General features: G+C 42.0%; 1 protein-coding gene across 1 annotated transcript in view; it reads left to right on the forward strand.

The window, feature by feature from the left end:
* COX10 (cytochrome c oxidase assembly factor heme A:farnesyltransferase COX10) overlaps nt 1–21,269 on the forward strand; it is a 104,197-nt gene that overhangs the window by 71,872 nt on the left and 11,056 nt on the right. The window contains exon 6 of the mRNA XM_080367288.1: nt 17,917–18,149. Within this exon, the coding sequence (XP_080223414.1) occupies nt 17,917–18,149 (233 nt within the window). The remainder of the gene's footprint in view (nt 1–17,916; nt 18,150–21,269) is intronic.

Genomic DNA, 21,269 nt, shown 5'->3' on the forward strand with positions numbered 1-21,269 from the left:
TAATTTTTTTTGGTGGTTTTGTAAGGCACCATGTTGTCTTCGCCTTTTCTACATGTTTAGCATAAAGCTGGGGTGAAGATTCACAATGGTGGCATCTTGTGAAAATAACAGTAAAAATTAATCATCATTTAGGTTATCATCACCCAAGTAAATCCCTCCCTCCCACCCCAAAAAAAAGCCTTTTTTTAGTGTAGGGATTCCCATAAAAAGAAATAAGTCCTTCATTCATTCTGCTTTTCTGGATTATATATCAGTTCAGTTTCTCAAAGACTGCTTTCCAGCTAAAAAAGCAAAGTGAAAAAGAACATCAACATAAACGTCTAACTTATTTGCAAACTAAAACTGAAGGCCCAATTCATAAATGATTCAACAAACAATTTTAGTATTGCATTTCCATGATTTGTGCCAAGGATTATTTATAACAAAATTATGTTTTCCCTTAGGCTTCTGCGAACAGTTGGTCCTATTTATTTCTGTGTTTTATCCATCACCTTTGGAGGACTGAAAAAAATGTGATGGATGAAATTACAAGAAAATTGAGACAAAATAGTAAAGTGAACCTCGGGGGTAAATTCACTCTCACTGTAAATAGTTAGAGTGCTTCAATAAACTTGTTCCGATTTGTTCTTGAAGATGGTGCTAATTACAGATTCCTGAGTTGAGTTAATTTTATTTGAAAACATATTTTAGGGACCACTGCAGTGAGGGCATCTGTTGTACATACCGTGTCAGCACCGGTTGTGCAGTTCAGGGGAGCTGCACTTCTGCTCCACTTGCATGTGGTCCTTTAGCCCTGGAAGAAGGAACACTTGTTAGGAAGGAAGGTGATGGGGGGATCTTTTTTTATTACTATTTTTATCATGGTCTACAAGCATGGCTTGCCGTGTTTCTGGAGTCAAAAATATAGCTCGGAAACTTCCTGTCAACTTTTGGTTCAGAGAAAGCAATTTGTTTTGTAAGTTTCCAGTGTCCTTAGACGAACTTCACTGTCATCTGAATGCACCACAGATTGGCAAAACCGTATTTAACGGATTTTCTTACTTCTCTCTTCATATTTGCTTTCACCACAAAATGCTAATGTTGGGGACTTCGTGTAATCACTCATCAATCTATCTACCTGACTGTCAACAGCTAATTTAAAGTTCTTTAAAATGTCACTTACCTTGAATAATGCCAGTCTCGTTCCCTGTAGACCATTGAACATGCAGACCTTGACTGGGGTTATTTCTTCTGCGGTGTGCCGGAGGAGAATAATCCAGTGCAAGTGATCTAACCTTGTTATATTTTGCCACATATTCCCTGGTGTTCCTTGAACTCTTTCCTTCCTGACTGATTAAATAAAACCCTTAAATGGCTATGCTAAAACTAGTCAAAAACAGACGAGACAGAGACGGATAAATTGCATGTGAGAGACTGGTGTCTTGACTCTGGGAAGGAATCCAGAGAGCTTGGGATATGTGCAGAGTTCTTGAGCCAGGATTTGTTTGATGTCTGAGTATTGACATTTTCTTCTCTTTAGCTGCTTCGTATCATGAAACGTTTGCTGCTTTTTAATTCTGCTGTGTTATCATCTGGAATACACAGAGCAAATGAGGCATCATTTTACGATCCATCTTCATTTGCACTGTTTGTAAATAGATTGTGATTTCCCTTCTTTTCTTTCTTGCCTTCCTTTTTATTTATGTTGCATAGTCCTTGTTACAGAACTGGTCAGCATGGGTAGCAGTTTTTGTGTGGTCCAGTCCTGAGCTTGAGATCCCTTTTGAAGAGTGAGAAGGTTGTTAACTCTCCATTGTGCTGGCTCACCGCACCTTCTTGGAAAGGCTATCGGTGGTGGTTTGGTGGGAACTCCTGCCAGCTGAGGAACTGCACTGGGACCACTGACATTTTTTATAGAGGTGGTGGCATCATGAAGACAATTCTTAGATGCTTTGAGCTGGGGCCAGAATCAAACTGGTAAGCCCCAGTGAGCGGTGCTTGGTGCTACTGAGTCATCAAGTCCCTGGTGTCTCTATTTTAGAAAAGCTAATGCATGGAGCCAGCTCATTAGGAAATGTTATGCTGTTGTAGAGAAATTATTCCCGTGTGTTTCACTTTGTGCCTCCATTTGCAGCTTCAGCCCCACGTTTATTTAGGTTTAAGATCAGCTGCCAGTTCTAACTGACCTTGCTTCCAGCATTTCTCCCCATCCTTTCTGCCTGAAGCCTTCACTTTGAGAAGAGAACACAACCCCCCCTATCCTGGCAACATTTATGCATGTTCATTTCCCTCACATGTGTTGAGGTGGTTCCCAAGGCCCCACGTCTCAGCCTTTTCTACAAGCTGCCAAGGACTTGCAATTTCCTCTGGTATCGGTGAGGAACTTCAGTAGCTTTCAAAGAAACACTCCGGGGCCGGGGCTGCCCTGTGGACTGTGGACGTCGTTGTGGCCTCTGAGGGCTGGCTGGGGACAGGGTGTTGTTATCTCACCAGTGACACTCCAGAAGTGTTTAAGTTAGGCAGCTTTGGCCTGACCATTGCTCCAGGCAGCACCCTGTCAGCCGGGAGCCAGTTGTGCAAAGATCTCTGGAAGGGTGGGATGTGGAAAAGCAGTTGTCCACCATCCTTTGTGGAGTCCTTTCCATATTGCATCACCTTTATGGCTGAAATAGTTATTTAGAGGCTTAGTGTCCCCCTGCTTTATATACTTCATGTCATTTGACCTGGACCAAACCACATAGGCAATGACACAGAAAGACTCTGAAGAGCTGGGGTCTGCTGTACGCAGGGACAAGAGCACATACACTTTATTTTCCAGCCCCAAACCCACCTCTGATGCCCCCAGGGAGTCTTCTGACACTGTTACTAGATTCATGACAAACAGCACCTGATAGTTCATTGACTGCTTGCTTTACAATGTCCTATTTAATTTGTAAGGCTCTGAAAAAAATGCACACTTTGAGCAATGAGATGTAACCATCCTTATTCTCTATTCAGAGAGTAATCAGAGACATCCTGTTGCAAAAATAACAAAGAGTAGACCCAAACGCAGCATGCCACTAAGCGCCATCCATCATTCCAGCCTGCCCACATGTCCTCCTCCCTCCTCTGACCCCTCAAGTCTTGTTTGGAAATACAAACAGCTTGAGATGTTCTTCATACTTTGGCTGTGGTGTTAAACTCATTGAGCTGCTTTGCATTTTGCATTATAACAACAGCTGATATTATTTTTCCTGCTATGAATTGTTTTTATGTCATCAACAAGGAAAAATTTCATGTGCTCACGCAGCCTTAGATTTGACTGAAATGGCAGCAGCTTTTCCTGGTTTCCTGTTGGGTGTGATTTATTCCCTTGCTTTTTAAGGTAATGGATTTAATTTTCCTGCGGATTAATTTAAATAAATCTCTAGTATTAGCTGCAGTAGCTGAGTGAGCTTAGCCTCCAGGATGACAAGTGTCCTGCTCCATTATATTGTACAAAGTGACAGCTTTGATTGCCCTTCTACACAGAACTGCACACACTCTTGTTAAAAAGCAGCTGGTTTTATGAACTTACAGTACTGCTGGATCTGCTGTGCTAAGCACTCATAAAAAACTTAATAGTTTTACAGGAATGGTTTTTCATCTTAAAAAAAATAAGTCATCAAACAGCATGATTTAAATAACTAATTCATGACCATATAGACGCCTTTCGGTTCTGCTCCTGCAGTGTTTTGCAGCTTGCAACTGTTTTCTGTACCCAGCCCTTTGGTTTTGGTCTTAGCAGTGGCTGCAGCGTCTGCCCGAGAGTGGGGCTGGGATTTCTCCCTCGCTTTACCTCCAGGTTTCATGTCACCCGGGCCACAATGTGTCATACTGGACGGGTCAGAGGATGGCTGGGGCTGCAGGGGACCTCAGGAGAGCTGTAGACCAATCTCCTGCTCACAGCGGGGTCAGGTCTAAGGTCAGACCTGGGTGCTCCTGGCTTTATTCAGTCAAAAACCTTCACTATAAGAATAATACGCTATGGCATTTAATTATATTCTCCTTATCAGATAGTTGCACTCTCAAGCTTGCTTTTCCTTGAGCATTCAAGAAGTTTAAGTCTATTAACATGGCAGAAGAAGGCACGACACATGTATTGCCTTGTATGCTTCAAAAGAAATAAATCGTCATGTTGTGCGGTGAATATTTTTTCCTAGAATCCCATTAAACTCCTCATTTAGCAGTGCACAAGGAGCTGTGTTCTGTATATGAGCTTCCTGCTTCTTATGGCCACAGCAGATGGTTATTGCAATTAATGGAGACAGTAAATGCTTCCTTACTTGTTGACATTTCTGGGTGGACTGTTGGGCTTGGGTCAGTTCGAACTATAAGACAAACTCATGAAGAATCAGACCAAAAAGAGCTCCTAAGCTAGTAGTGTTTCTCACCGGTGGCTTATATTGCTTATATTTATGAATTGCAGTTGTAATTGCAAATAGATAATTTGGGCATTCATAAACTGATAGAAAATCGCAATACGTCAGACTTTCCCTATTTATTCAGAAACACATTGCGACTCAAGACCAATTCTGTGTAACGCTGAGTTTTCCACTCAGCTGCCTGTAGGAGACCTGCTGTTACAAGTGTAACAAAACCAGTCCACGCTGGAAAAAAATGTGTCTTCATTTAAAAAAAAAAAAAAATCCTCCTGTAATCACTGTTGATAACTCAGTATAATTAGCTTGATTCTTTGCTTGCTAACACTAATGCAAATCAGGAGTATTTGTACTGCTGTTAGTGGAGCTACACTGATGGAAATGAGAGGAAATCCGTGTCCTCGGCTTAGGCTGAAACCTGCGTTAAGCACGAGCCAGCCCTGGTTTAAGCCAGTGGTTTAAAACCTCCCCAAGGGTTTCAGGACAACTTCGGTTCCCATTTAAAGATCAGCCTCTGCTTAGCTGGCTGGTCTGCTCCCTTGGGTGGTCATTTCAGACAGGTTTCATTCTACTTAAGTTAAAACAAATAAAACAAAAACTGCATAAATCTACAGTTCTTCAAGAATAATCATTTTTAAGAGATCAGATGCTCGTTCCCTGCAGGGAAACATTCCAATATTTTGTTTAGAAAATACCTCATTTTAAAAGGACTGCCCTGAGATCTTTTTGAATGATAAAAATGTTTCTTTTTTCAGTGGGAGGCTTTCCTCTTGTTTAAACAGGGCACAATTCAAAGCAGACACCACCACGGCAGCCTTTTCAAGCATTTTTTTTATCCTGCTTGTGTTCAGGGTTTATTATTTGCAAACAAGTAAATGCATTCCTTCCCCACCACCACCCTCCTGGCTTCCTTTTTTTTTTTTTTTTTTTTTTTTTTTCCCACCCTGTGTTTTCCAGAAGCTGTCATTGACTGTATTTGGTAAACAAGAAATTAAAAAGGCAGCTTTATATTTTTGACATGTACAATTGCTTGTAAAAATGTAGTTCTTGCCTTTTGAACAGCAGAGAGTTTTGGTTTTTTTCCCCAGCATGGCCATGTCACAGAGGGGTGGGGGGGGAAGAAACCTTGAGGCTAAAACATAGTTTAATGAGAATAAAACCCACATCAAAGGATGGACTAATGGAATGATATAATGCTTACTGTGACACTTTCCCAAAGGGGATATGGATGACAGTACTTATATTTCAATTATCTATTCACTGCCTGCATAGGATGTTGATTAAATGGTTCTAAGGTATTAGAGTCCTTTTGTAGAATGCACGGAAAAATGGTGATACTGCACATTATCCTCAGATCAAAATGTGTATTAGCAGGAAATTATATAGCTCTAACTACATATATATTTTGTTTCTTAGGGCAATAAAGAGGGTTGTTTCAATAACGCTTAACATTACATTGAAATTCGTTTCAGTTGAAACAAAAGAAATTGCTAGCTCTCCGGCTAGCACCTTCAGCTCACTCCTGCCCGGACCTAATCCTGCCGCAGCTCAACGGAGACATTCCTTTGCAGGCAGCTCTGATTGGTAAATATAAATCCTGCGGAAACACTTGACCCCTCACGCCTTGCTGCTTTTCAGTTCAGCCAAGGGGCCTTGGCTGCCAAATTATTTATCTGAATCTTTAATTGCGTGTGGGACAGTAGATAAATCGGAGTGCATTGTACATCGCCCCACGTTAGGAAACATCCCAGATGCTCATGTATAAACCAGGAGTCACGGTGCATTTGGCTAAATAGCTGCTCCATCTGCTTGTGGGGAGCGCTGCGGAGAAGTGATACGGGCTCCTAATGGAGTTGTCTTATCCTCTCATGTCAGCTCCTCACCAGGGGGTAGAGCCCCGTGAGCTGGAGGGAACCAAACTATTGTACACTAATCCTTCCATCTTTGTGTCTGATATGAACGGGCCTCTTGGCCATCAGTTGTAACCGTTGACTCCTTTTTAACTGACTAGTCATGAGTCATTTTCTTCAAAGGTGATGTTAAAGCGAGTTTTCCCCCTTACACTGCACAAATAAGCAAAATTAAAGCTCGAGATCCTTTCCTGTCTTAGCGCAGTGTTCTCCTGATGGCTCTTCTTCCTGTGTCTGTCAAACATTTCAGGTTCATGTTTGTACATTTTGGCTTAATGCAGTCAAAAACCCAACACTTTGTTCCCTGTATTAGTATTGAATCTTATCTGGTTTAACCACAAGAGCATCATTATTCAACGTGTGCCAAGTGTTGTAGGAAATGTCACCGCTCAACAAGTCCATTACGGAGCTGCCTCTGATTAGAAGCTGCTATACCCTGAGATCTGTTTACAGTAAGTCACGTTAGAAGTGCATTTCTTTCTGTGAAGGACAGAGTTTATCATGTCTTATACAAGTTATAACTTACATGTTATCAACTTCACAAGTCAGATATAAAAGAGGTTTTTCTTACATTTTAATTAGCTGTGCTAACACAGATGCTTGCTCTCTAGTCTTTATGACTAGAAAAGCTGCATTCCTGAGGCTGAGATATGTGGAGAACCTCTTTGATATGTTTTATTTATTTTTTTTTTCTAGGGCTGTAGAATCACAAGGAATATTATATTATAAATCAAGCTGTAAAGCGTGGGCCACAGTGACTGATTCTGCTGCCTGTGTGTGACAATAGTTATGGTGTATTCATGCACTTTGATGGTATACAAAGAGGGTTTTTGCTTTTTTTCCTCCGAATATTTGTAAACTATAGCTCCAGGTGCTAACTGTGGATAAACTACCAAAGTAATACTGCAGAAATCCCAAATTACAACCATCCTCATCCTCTTCACGTCTCAGGTGAAACTTAAGAGCATGCTATAGAGTCTTAAGATGATATGAATATCAGATGCGTGCTTGCGGTGTTGCAGAGGAATCTGCAGATAGGCAGGAAGGGTCTGACTTAAATTGCAATTTGACAGGCTCATCTGCTTGATTACTCTTCCACTTAATGGTGTCTACAGCCTGATGCTCCTTCTACTGCAGACCATTGCTTCTTGTCCAGCTGTCTGTGGCTGTGGGGGATAACTTATTTCTTTCATTTTTGTGGCTCCTGGGAATGTATTTGGAGTCAGTGATCCTATACCAAGAATGGCTGGACTATCTTTTCTCTCTTTTATTTTTTTTTTTTTTTAAGAACTGGTTGATAAATACTTTAGAACTTAGTTTTCTCCATCTTAATGAGGTGGAGAACTGGCCTGAGACTTCTTTAACTGCTGCTTACTAGACGTTGGCTGAGTGCTCTGCAGAAGCACATGCTAGATTTAATCATAATCACTACAGCACAGGAAAATGTTTCTGGAGAGACCGTATTATCCATCCTGTTTGTCAGCTGGTCTCTGGTTCTTAAACAAAAAGAGAACTGAGATTTTGAAATAAAATTAATGGATCACTTAACTGCCGTGTTATAAGGTTAGGTTTGTTAGGTTAAAGAGGAGGATTTAGTTTAAATATTACGGGGACATTTTTCAAATTTACTGTAGGTTTGTCTTGTTAGCACTTTAAAAAAATATTTACATTTTCTCAACTGCAGGGAAGCTGTGAATATTATTATTATTCACCCTTTCACTCCTACCCAACAAAGCCATGGAACAAGGAGCGTGCTGACGCTCCGCTGGGTTGCTGAGGGTTGTTATGATTACCATTCTGGTGTGTATAGCAAGTGTAATAAGAGCATAAACATTTTACAAGTGTAGGTCCTTTTCATTTTCAATTTTTTACTTCAAGTGAAGTGAGGAGGCCCAATTGGAGCCGCAGTGTAATAACAAAGGGCAGCATAAAAAGTTTTATTTCCATCTGAACATGGTATTTGTGAACAGTAAGTCGCCCCAGGGTTTCCTGAGCTCTCTCATCCCAAACCTGTGGGTGTTTTGGTCTCAGTCCCCTGGGCAGACTCCTGGACCCATGAACAGTGAATGACCGGCTCCTGGCATCGTTTGCGTGGCGTTAGACTGATAAAAATGAGAGCAGGGTATGTGCAGGAGAAAGCGCCGTGCTGAGGGTGTGCAGAGTTCTCTGTTTTTCAGTTGAGTTGAAATTCCTCTTACCTCAGCTTAGCATACACAGTGCGTCTTTGTGGAAACTTTCAGCAAAATCGATCAAGCCAATTTTGATTTACGCAAGCATAAATAAGAGAGATGTGTCCCTTTCAAGATGAAATGATTCTTTTAAATTAGCCATGTTTGTTTATGATAGTTTTAAAGTCCCTCGCTCTGGCAGAGGAGACAGAACATCTGCAGCTCAGATTCTTGAGGAGCGAGGGGAATTAATTGCCTCCAATTTGGTTAAAACACAGCGTTGATTATGCTTTTATACAATAGCAATACACAATCATGACAGGGTAGCTTGGGCTCCGTGCATGGGTTGTTTCTTCATTGGGAGAGAAATGAATTGACACAGATATGGGATATTTTATCCTAGTCTGTATTTATTTACACTGAGTACCCTTCTGAACAAGTATATTAGATAGCAAAGCTTGGCAGTTTTGTGCCAGAACTCAAGAAGGCAACTCCATGGCGAGACCTATATGTGTTTATCCAGCGCTGAGCTTCTCGTATGCTGAGTTCTTACCGTATGACATTCCTTGGGAGACTGAGACACCGCTCATTGAATCCTTCACCGTTTCCCTGCTGATGGCCCAGATGTCATTCAAAACCACATCCAGGTGGGCACTGATGGATCTGGCTGAGCCCTGTGGACAAAGGAAAGATATTAAAGGTAATTCCTTTTGCAGAGATTTGCATTTTAAAGAGGTTTATTTGAGATTTAGATCGCTAAACTCTTGTCTGGAGACACAATGCTGTGGTGTTGAACTCCTGATTTAAGTGTGCTTAATGCTACCCATTAACCCAGCTCATTAGGCTTGTGGGAGCACCTACAAGTTTCATACCTCCTCTTAACACAGAGTTCCTCCTCAGCTCAGACTTCATGTTACGAGTTGGTTTTAGAACTTTTCCACTGTTTTCTACACTATTTTTTTACATTTGGGGAAAAGTACTGTCCAATCTGAGATTGTCAACATCTTTGTCATAGTTATTACCAGAAACCAATTCACAAAAAAGGCAGTTATAAAAACATAACCAGGCAGAATTGCAACCAGTGTGTTCTGGCAGTCTTAAAGATTGTGGTAGTGTTATACCCAGTTAAAGGGGATTCAATGTAAAATTAAATAAGTGTAGTGCACGTAGAGCCTGATGTGCCACAGCAACACATTTTGGGGGATGAGACACCAGACACAGAATATAGATACTGCTTCTTAACCTGTGAAGACAAAGCTAAATAATTCATTAAAGAAAAAAAAAACACCAAAAGCCAACTTGACAAAGCTCCCCATTTGTTTGCACCTCCTAAAAGACATCTAAGACGTCTTGTCAGTCTTCAGTGGTAAATGATAGACAAGCATGTATTCTGATATTTGGAGTTGATTGGGAAAAATTGAATTCCCAATTAAAAGTGTAATTTAGTTTCAAAATACATCATCCTTCATCCCTTCTTGTGAGTCATGAACTTTCTTGTATGACTGAGAGAGAATAAATTAGTATCTGTTAAGATCTTTCTCTACATTTTTTCCCTTTAAAATAGTACCATTTTAGCTTATTGATAGATATCGTTCAGTTTAATATTATTCTGGTACTTCGGAAGATTAAGACTCAATCAGCAGGTTCTTGGGCTTTTCATAATGTTCAGTCACAGTGTACCTGTGGAAGATGATATCAAAAGTGGGAGTGTGGACTGCCTGTGTTTACTAAAGCTTGCCTGATGCTGAATCGGATCTACAGGAAAGAAATAAAGGGGTCTGGCAGTATGACCATTCTGCCAATGTTAAAGCTATTTTTTCCTTTGAATTGGAAAGAAATATCTCTCCTTGAGACTAATGCAATCTGTAAATGGAAGTTGTAGTTGAATATAAAAATATTTTGTCAGTCATGCCTTGAGTCTTTAGAAAAAACATATGCTGCCTCAAAATTCTGCTAATTAGGAGTCATAATGTATCGTGGCGTAACCACTTTGATTTAGTGTGTCAGATCTGAGTGTGGATGTTTTTTCTATCAGGTGCATCCCCAGTCTGTCTGTAGGACTCTTCTGGAGTTTAATGTCTTCTGCAAAAAAATTAGAATAATTTTAGAAAAGTCATCAACGATGAAGCTACTGATCCAGGCAATGTTGTTCCAGTTTCAGTTTCCATTAGTGTTGTTGTTATTACTGTAGAACTTTTACAGCTGACAATGGTCATGAATATGTTTTTTATTACTAAGTATATAAATATGCAGGCTGAAAGGATTTGTGTGGAAAGTTAAAATTTAATTTCACTGTTGGTAGATTGCCATCATTCAGTTTTCTGCCGTGATTACTGATTGGTTTTGAATGCTCTGTGCCTTGCTTTGAGCTTAGAAGCTGTATGAGTGGGTTTTTTTAACCTCCCATCAAAAATAATCTCAGGGAAGCTACCGTTACTATTCGAGGCAAAATGTGCTTTTTACAGCCTTCTGGCTCATTTTTCGCAGTCAGCTGACTCTGCGGCACTTGCGCCAGCAGACAACCCCACTGCTGGTTTCAGGCATCTGTCCATCTGGGGAAGCAGAGCTGGAAATGACACAAATGCAATCCAGATGTGGGCTTGAAGGAGATGGGTCCTTCTGCCCCTTACCTAAGCCACGGGAGCAGGAAGGCTTCGCTGCAGTCATGCGTTGCTGCAGTGTGCAACGTCTTCAGCGCCCTGCATCTTCCCAGTGGGATGGGATTACCTAGTGTCACTCCTGGGGTTGATGTCCTTCCCTGATTTTCTTGCTAGACCTCTAAAAGCTGTGGAGGAGGGTTCAGCAGTTCTTGGATGCTGCTCTTTGAAAAAAAAAATAAATAAAATGAAAAAAATCCCTTGGCTGATACTTCTGCAGCTGAGGGAGGTGACCAAGTTGTAGCTCAGCACCACATGACAGTCATGGTGACCACAGGCTCAGCTCCTACCCTGGGACTTGGTTTTGGCAGTTGCCTGGCCGCAGGAATTGAGAAGATGCCAGGAGATGAGCAAAAGTGTAAATCAGCAGCTGGGGAGAATGATGATTTTCTGCACGGCATTAGGTGCATTTATGCTGGGGTTGTCCATGGACATCCTCACTCCTGAAATAACATGGGCTTTCGCGGCCACAGAAACCTTCAGAGGGCTGTGACTTGCACTTCAGCTGGTGTAACCTCTCATTGCTGGTGGAAAAATGCAAAAACTCCAGGCTGATGCTTTTGTCTGAGTTTGTAAGTGGCTTCAGAAGCCTTAATAACTTACTGCTGACCTGGAAAAAATTAGGAAGAGGAGGGGGCTTCCTCCAGCAGTCTTGTACTGGCGAGTAGTCCGGGGACATTTTTAGTACCTACAGATTCCAGAAATAATAAGCAACTTACGATGCTTCCTCCTGAAATCTGATTTTAATTACGGCTTTGGAACAGCGTTCATGCACTGGCCTCGTATCTCAGCCTGTGATGGCGAAATGAAATTGCAGAGATGAGAATCACACTTGTGTTCTGTCTGCCAAATACCTTCTTCCAAGCTCCCACTATTTTCAGCCTGTATGTGCGTGAGGCTGGTTCAGGCTGTTCCTTTTCTTATTACGACAAATTGTTTTGACACTATATGCAGATGGAATTTGCACCCAGAGTAGCAATACTGAGATTAATCTGAGCCGTCAATCTCATCTTTATTGTCTCGGTCCTGTTTACCTGCCACCGTGGAAGATGCTGAAGTCAGGGATAATTTAGGATCATTTCTGGGGGCAACAGCAGCAAATGAGTGAGGGGAGGAAGCGTGGTGGTCTTGCTGAACCTGTGTTTTGAACAGAACGGGAAACTCACCAAAAACCCAAAGCAGTTTTTGTGTCATCATAAAAAAGAAGCAGAATTGCAGTTTAATTAAAGGGTGTAGTCTGCACAGAGCATTTGGCATTACTAAAATCCTAGTCAGAGGAAAGTGAGGATGCATGTCTTGGCTTCACTGGGACGTGGAAATGGTTCTAAATAAGTTCCTTCCCTTCCCACCTTCCTCCTCCCGCCCAGCCCGTGGCTGGATGCAGTGGGTGCGTTGTGGGGATGCGCAGCCTGGCCGGTGCTGGGGGAGCGAGTGGTGCTGTGCCTCTGCCCGGCCTCCTGCCCTTCGGCACAGCACTTGCCCTCTGCGCTTCATTCTTCACCATCCCTCTCCTGCCTGTGTTCGACCATCACCCTGCCTTTGGCAGGACAGATCCCTGGCCTTGTGGCTCGAGGGAGAGTTGTCAATAATAATAAGATCTAATGCAAAGTAACCAGCTGGGAATTTGAATGGTTCAATCCATTAAGGTGTTCTGTGCGTGCTGCAGCAAAACAAAAGAGCATTGTTGGTTGGTTGGGTTTTTGTTTTTTTTTTTAGTTTGCCCTTTTAGAAGTGGGTGATGTTTCCATAAAAGGTTTTTGACAGACAGGGAGAAGACGGGATTTGTTTTATTACCTTTTCTATTAGGCTTTAAATCCAATTTTCAAATATCAGCGCTTGTGCTTCACCTGAAAAATATGCAGGCAGCTTTAAATGGACACTTACGTTCAGGCTTACACTTTTATGTAAATATGTTTTGTGTGCCCTGTTTCCCATTAACACAAGGTCAAAAATTAAGTTTCTTACATATTTACATAACATCTGAACATGAATTGCATACAAGTGCTGGTTGCATGAATGTGCCTATTCAGAATTCATATGGGCTTTGTGTCTGTGTTTGTATATGAGTATCAATATATTCACAGAGACAGGTCAAAGCATTAGATGCTGATGCAGGAATTTTCCATATTTCAAAATATCAATAGGTTTTTAAGAGGGAATTTTCTCTAATTTCTTGATTGTTTTTTCTTAAAAAAATTTTCTTTGAACTTTGCCCCCCTTTTTCATACTGTTTTTTAAATTGCAGATCAAACTGTACTTTGACAGTCATCTTCACAAAATGTTTTGCCAAAGAGCCAAAGACAGCATAGAAAAGCATGTGTAGTAGTGATGCTGTTGATCTTTATAGATATTAAGCTTGCTAATGCTGCTGTGAAATACGTAAAATAGTACATTAATTTTATAGATGGGCAAATGCTTTAATTTGTTTTCCCCTCTCCATTTTTCCAAGTAACGCTGTGAGTCAATAAGTGCTAGTATCCATGACACTGGAGCCTATTAAATCAATATATTTCATGCACATCTGTGTAAGATCATTACATAGGTATAACCAGATCATATGTAAGTGGCAACTAGATTCGGAGAATTTGCTGTTGCACATGAATTAAAACAGGCAGCTGCGTTGTCCAAAGTCTCCGTTAACAATACGATGAGTGGGGTCCACATGGATGCCCGGTGGTTGTGTGTGCAGGGGATGCCTGAATATCGGCCACATGGGATTCCTCCTGCCTGCTCCCCCTTCCCCACCTCAGATAGCTCTGGGTGTTCTCGAGCAATCCTCCCTGCCTGACCGACAGCATCTCTCCAGACACCTCTGTGTCAACAAAAGCTTTGAGTTGAATGAGGAGAAACCTGGGTCTCTGCTCCTCGTCCTGCGCCTCCTCCTCCTCTTGGATGCTGTCAGTGGAGTGTGGCTGGGGAGAGTCCGTCTTGGGTAAATGCTGTGGGAGAGAAATGTCACCACATTTTCTTTCGGTCCGGAAGGGTTTGATTATTCAATGTTCAAGCTGAAGTTCTCTCAAAAGCTTTTAGTTGAATGTGAGTGTCTTTTAGCAGTGTTAGTAGGCAGACTTTGGCAGATGCATGCTCAGTAAAGGAGAAGGAGGAACGAGGCAGAACTACCAGTTTTTGGTTTTCCTTTAGGAGGTGTCCTGTGTGGTGACAAACTGGGTATTTTAGAGCTGAAATTTGAAGAGCACTCATTTGGCACTTGTAATATTTTTCCAAAGTCTGATTTTAATCAGTCAAATAACTGAAACCAACTCCTCCCAAGAATCCATCATAAAACCTAGTTTCTTACTCAATATGTTTGCTTTCTGAGCTAGCTCCTTGGCCAATTTTCCAATGGAAGATTGCCTTTTTTTCCCATGGGAGCGATTCCCTTAGCATAAGTGAACGCCCAAGTGAAATGAGGCTTATGTACCAGCATCTGTCATCAGCCTCCACTTACTGCCTGAGATGGTTTAAGGATGAAGGAAGCCAGCAGAGACCCCGCAGCCACTTTTGACCACCGCATGAGGATTCTCTGGCGCTGGGTTACCCAGGACTGATGCTCCTGTGATGCACGCTGGACTGCGCGGTGTCACGAGGCTGTAGCGGGAGGAGCTGCGTGGTCATTAGGTGATGGGGCTAATTCAGTGACAGCTCAGCATCACAGCCTATCTCCTGCTCCAGAATGAGATCCTGCTGTCCTGTGTTCCCTGGGTGAGATACAGGCAGTCTGGCAAAGGAACGTGCACCAAATCAACGAGCCTCACGCTGCATGCCTGACTTAGGACAGACCTAGTGTGAACACGGAGATGCGTAACAGTCCCTAGAAGACTACGAGCTAGTAGAGGTTGGAATACCCTGAAACTGCGCTGATTTAAACCTAGAGTCAGTCTTGTCTTATTAAAATACTGCAAGTCACTGAAGCAGAAAGAACTGCACCAGTGACTGAAATCTCCCAATGTTTTCCTCAAACATTCTCTCTTTCCCAATGAGGAGCTTAGACTTCTCCTAGACCTTATAAACATGACATATTTATGTGAGAGTGAGTTGAATTCTCCTCTGCCTCATGTCTCACCAAGCAGGCAAGGTCCTAATTCCCGATTGCAGTGTCTTTGTGATGCCAAACAGTATTCTGAGGGGCAGAAACAACAAAGCTGAATCATCAGACCACAGTTTGAGTTTCTGATCTCAATTGGAGTTGTATTTGTAAGTTGGACAGTTACTCTTCTAGAAGAATTTTTACAGTTCCTTGATTGTTAAGGAAACACTGGAGAGAAGTAGAAAATGCAATACTTTCAGGATGTCCAAAAGTATTATAGTTCAACTGCTGATGAAGAACAACCGCCATTGACTTGATTCCCTCCCCTGAGATCGTTAGGACTATTACAGACCCTAATCAAACAGCCTCCAGGAACTTCCTTTTAAAGAGGCAAAAAGGAAGAAACCAAGAAAGAGAAGTGTGTTTTCATCCCCCAGGAACAGCACAGCTTTTCTGGAGGCCTCAGCCACATAACTTCACCCTTCCCTTTTGATAAAGCCTCTTTTTTAAAGGTACTTTGCCAACCCATCGGTGAGGGCAGCGCACGGGTGGTGTCGGGGCTGGCACCGGCAGGGTGACATAGTGCTGGCTTCAGCCGCGCAGGGGTCTTTGCACTCCCAGCCTTTGCCTTCCCTGCCCGTAGGAGTCGTGAGGGGCTGGTTTCTGCTGCTGGGTGACCAGCTGGTGGTGTGTAGCGTTCCTTTGGATCAGGAGTCTTCACTCTTGATTAATGAGGAAAGCGCTCGTTGCATTAGGTCAAACTGTGTCCTCATTTATGTTTGTGAGCCCGGCGGGAGCCGACGTGGCCAGCCTGGCCTCAGAGGGTCACGCTGGTCTTTTGTCGCCTCGAAAGTGTGTATTGTGTAAATCTGGTGTTTACTGTCTGACTGTATTTTATTCAGGAATCAGTCAAGATAGATTTGTTTAACCAAACCCAGTCAGGCTTTCATTGCAGAGGGGCAACATCTACGAAATTCGGCATTTGTAGTCGGCGTTGAGGCAGTTTACGGTACAGATTGTGTTTTGCTGCCTTGCTGCAAAAGAGCACTGCTAGCTGCAAAACCAGAGAGCACAGCACCGTATGGCTCCTTTCACAGTATGGCTCCTGAAAACAGTCTTAAATTTTATACATCTCATTGTCAGTGGATGGCAATGATGTACCCTGCCTCTACTCCTGATATATTAGTAACACCAAGACTGGTAATGCTGCAGCGTAAATGTGCTCTGTGCACGCTCCGTAACCTAAAATCTGTTGATGGTATTGAAAAGCTGGATAAAATGACTTAGTCGATTTAATTTAAATTGAAGGCAGATCTTTAGTGTGAGATTTGCTCATTTTAGTTCTTCTAGTTATTTAGGATGCCCATGCCATACTGGCTCAACAAAGGCCTTAAAAATCAAAACTTGAAGGGTAGGATTTTTTGCTGATAAAACTCCCATAAAATTCATCCCCACCAGCAAATTTTTCTTATGAGGGTTGGAGTAGTGCTTGCAACACGTATTTTAGGGTTAAGGATTTGACCAGAGGGCAAAGTGATTGTAGAATACAAAGGCTGCATAGTTTTCAATTAGACAAAACGTGTAAAGCTAAACTTCATGCAGAGACATTTGTGGCAAGCACACATATTTTCTTGTCTTATATGGATGACTAGAAGTGTGTGTTTAGCCACATGGGTTATTAAATGCAACTCAGTTAATGGCATTTTCCTCCCTTCCAGAGGTCTCCCACACCACGTTATTTCTTAGTGGCATTTAATTCTCTCTTCCCATTATACCAAACACCCTCGAACGAGCACATGTGAAGAGATCTCCGCCAGCAGCAAACGTGTTGATCTGTGCAAGGGATCACAAATAAAACTTGCTTAGGGTTGCATCATGGCGTGGTTTTGGTAGCCAAACAAAAAATCCTTGTTCGTCGTATTTGGGTGTTTATTGTGGAACTTATTAGCAGAAGTTTACGTAGCTTCAGCCACTTTCTTACAGATTTTAACAAGATTTTCCAGCCTTCCCTGAGCTCTTAGCTGATGTGGAGTAGAAATCAACGGAAATCATTTGCATCTCTGATGTTTGCTGCTTTCAGCCAAACCTAGAATATCTTCAGTTAATTCCAGTCGTACTTAGAAGATAATAAGTTTTAATTTTGATTCTGCTGCCAGAATTGCTTTGGTGTGCTACCCCTGCTTAGCACAGTGTGTAAGCTAAATGGGAATGCAGAAAAATCAGCCCTTTTTTTCAGTAAAGCAAAAAAGTACTTTATTCCTGTTGATGTAATTTCAAAATGATTGAATGTACTCTTTTTTTTTCTTGTAAATGCTTCCTAATTTTGTGTCTAACCCTGTTGCATCTCAGTCAAAGGATCCCTTCGATGATTTCAATCAGTTAAAAATCTGACAAGCTACAACCATCCTCGTTTACTCTAAACCCTAAGTGCTTTTTCCAGAGGTCAAAATTTACTAAGATTGAAATGAAAGAGAAAGATCTGCTGGAAGCACCAGCTCTCCGTAAGGGCTGTTTAGCTGCAGAGGTTGAATTTCTGTGGTGAACACGGTGCTCACAACAAGGATTGCCTGTCACTGCAAACCAATAGCAAGATTGTCTTAACTTTTTAGAAAGGCTTTTCTTGGAGTGGGGGGTTCAAATGGGAAAATTTGGGCTGGGCAAGTGAAAAAGTAGTAAAAATCCAATCTTAATTTTTGGGAGGAGGCAAAAGGAGCGGGACTGGTTGTTCTTTAAGACAGACTTGCGCTCAGTGTGTTTCTCCGGCTCTCTCCATAGCCCTCTACTCGCTGTCTCTTTTGCTGCCTCCTGCGGCATCCCGGGAATTGCGCTGCTGACACTGGGAGTAAACCCTCTCACTGGTGCCCTGGGAGCCTTCAACATTTTCTTGTACACGTGTTGTTACACGCCCATGAAGAGGATGAGCATTGCCAACACATGGGTGGGAGCTGTCGTCGGTGCCATTCCCCCTGTCATGGGCTGGACCGCGGCGACCGGGAGTCTCGATGCCGGTGAGTATAAAACCCTTGCATCGGGGTGAGCGGTTGTCAGCATTGCCTTTAGGGTATCTAAAAAGACCTGCTCAGAAGGAAATAAAGCTTGCTTTTTAGGCTTTTTGGTCTGATACTGCTTCAAAAGCAGGTACATTCTGCTGCTTGCGATGCCAAAGTCTGTTACAGCACGATGCCGTGGGGACTGAATGAGTAGACATGATGGTATTGCACTCCTTACGGGGCGTTTCGGGGGCAAACATGAGCTGATAAAAGCCTGTGACCTACTGAATATGTGTTTAGGCCATCTTAAAAATAAATGTAGAAGGAAATTAGCGTCTTTGGGGTTCACATGGAAGAAAATGTTACGTAATTTCAGGATTAAAACCATACCCAGTAAGATCCGGCTTAGATGGCAGGAGCTTTCAGCTGGAAAATTCTCAGATGTGTTTATTACTGTCTTCCCACAAGCCAGAAAATATCCTAGGAAGATTAATTTATTGATGTATTTCTTAATTGCCCATTTCTAAACTTTTAGTTTATAAATGTTCCTGTCCCCCCTCCTTGAAAAGCAAACGAAGATTTCTATTTTAATAACTGTGAACCATTTTTACATCCCTCATAAACCACTCATCTCTTCAGCAGCTAAACTCTGACACAGTTAGGGCTTGTTTTTTCCTGCCAGCTAGAAACTTAAGAATCAAAGTAGCTCCGCATACTTGTATTCTGAAGAAACTAATGATTTCAATTAACAGGTCTGTTAAGAATTGTTTTAGTGCACACTCATCCCACAGTGTGGCATATTTAAAGCTTGAATAATACTTTCAACAGGAAGATTTTTAAACAGAAATTATTAGAATCAGTGCAAAATCTGTCCTTCATTTATGCTACGCACTTCTTAATTTCTGCGCACTTCCTATGAAAGTCCGTCTGAATTGGCTTTGTTGATGTATGTTCTGATACAGATCTAATCCAAAGTTAGGATGAAAGGTTTTGTGGGTGTTTTTTTTTTAAAAAATGTATGCACTACTTCTATACAAACATTTACTTCTTTCAAAGTTTTTTTTTTTTACATACATTTAGCCCTGTAAATGGTATGTATGTGTATGTATAGTGTCTTGTGTTCAGGAGCATGTAACAGACACCATTAGAAGCTCTGTATTTCTGAAGAGAAGACAATGATTTAAAACCACAACATGTATCATTTTAAGAACCTCATCATTTGGCTGCAGATGCTTACACCTTGGATCTTAGGTTGTTTAGGGATTTCTATTTTGGTTTTGGCACCTCACTGCAGAGTTGACGTTAGAAGATGACTCTCACGTGCCAATGCTTCATCTGCAAAGTCCAGCCTGGAGGAGCGGGAGTGAAGAGCTCCATCTCACCAAAAGCCCTTGCTGTAGTGCCTGTCATGGTTCAAATTTTCGCCCGTGGTTTTAAGATGGCAGCTAAACTGCTGCAGTTAAAGCCCAGCACATTAAGGTAAACTGGCACTGATTTTCCTTGCCTTTAATTTGTCAGGTTACAGCTTGGTCTTTGAGACCCGTTTTGCAGAGAGCTAAGCTGTCCCTGTATGGTGGGCAGCAGGGAGCACCGCCGGTGTCCCAAGCGAGCTCTTCCTCTCTAATTTACAACTGAAATGGGGTTACGTGTCCCTCTACCAGCTCTACTGTGGAGGGGATAATCTCTGGCAATGATGACAGCAGTGGAAGATGGTAACTTTAAACCAGCAGAGCAGACCTTGCCAGAACATGATGGTCTGCGCTGGTACATAACCCAATCTTGTATTGTTTGTTCTGAGTAGCTAAAACTTCGTACAGCCACCTCCCGGTCTGTGTTGGCGCAGGCAGGTGGCTTGTTTAATAGAGAGAGAAGTGTTATTGAGGTGATGCTGGTCTTTGCAATGAAGCATACCTGGGGAGAGTCTGGAAAACGGTCATCTGAATGTAATATTTTACTGTATTTTCAGTATTAAAAAAAAAAAACACTTCCCCCTCCAAAAAACCCCACAAACACCTTGTAAAAAAAAGGGAGAAACAGAAGAAAAGGATTGCATTGTAGACTATGATTTTCAATGTTAAACTTTTTACTATTGCAAATGAGAAGAGAGTTCAGCACCTGGCAGCATCAGACCTGTGCAGAGTATAAGCGTGCATCTGCGTGCATACATACCTGACGTGCAGACCTGCATCCTTCTCTGACCAGCCTACCCACAGTTGTTGAACTCATTAATAATGTGTAATTAGCTTGGAGACTTAACCTAGTTTTAGGTAGAGGTGTGAAAATGCATTTGCACCTCATTTAAAGAAAAAAAAAAACCAAAAAACAACGACCATTCCACTCAATAACAAAGAGGAATGTGAAGGAAGGGAGTTGGAAAACTAATGAGAAGAAAGGTTCTCACCACTTTAACTGGTGATTTTTTGAGTTTACATTTTCCTGTGGATTTTCTCTCCTTGTAATCTTCTCACAGCAGCCACACTGGTATACATGTTGCTGGTTTTAAGAAAAACAATATTGAATTGTAGACCTTTCATTACCATTTGAGGGGGGTAACCAGGTGTTACACTGAACTGTGGGGTACTGGAACAACCGTGGCCGCGCTCTTCTGTAGTGCCAGGGGTTCAGTAACATCACTGGCATGGCTCGTGGATACTGCAGCAAGATGCTGGAAATGCCTAGTTTCCAATTCCAGAGATAACAGTGTCTCAGATTGGAGCAGCCTTGTTTTAATTTGTCCTCATTTTGTTTATAACTTCCTTATTTCAAAGACTAATACCTTATTTCTTGCACAGGCAACAAATATGGCATATTTGCAGATAAAAATCTGGGATCCTTGTATATCCAGTGATGCAAACGCTTGCTGGTATTCCTTACGCTACACATCTTTTTCAGATCTTATGCTGGTTCCTAGTGATGCTTGCTTCCATTTCTGCCCTGATAGGTAACTTTAATTATATACTTTTAAACCTGATTGACCATCCTGTCCCCAACCCTGGATTTTGTGCTAACGTATTTAGAGAAAACCTCACATTTCAAATGCGAAAGATAAGGTTATCTCTGGGAAGATGTGAAATTCTTTGTTGTGGGGTTGGGGGGGGGGTGTGGGTTTGTGGCTTTTTGTTGGTTGGCGGCTGTTTT

Source organism: Falco punctatus (genome assembly GCF_963210335.1).
Source record: "Falco punctatus genome assembly, chromosome: 1".
Taxonomy (NCBI): domain Eukaryota; kingdom Metazoa; phylum Chordata; class Aves; order Falconiformes; family Falconidae; genus Falco; species Falco punctatus.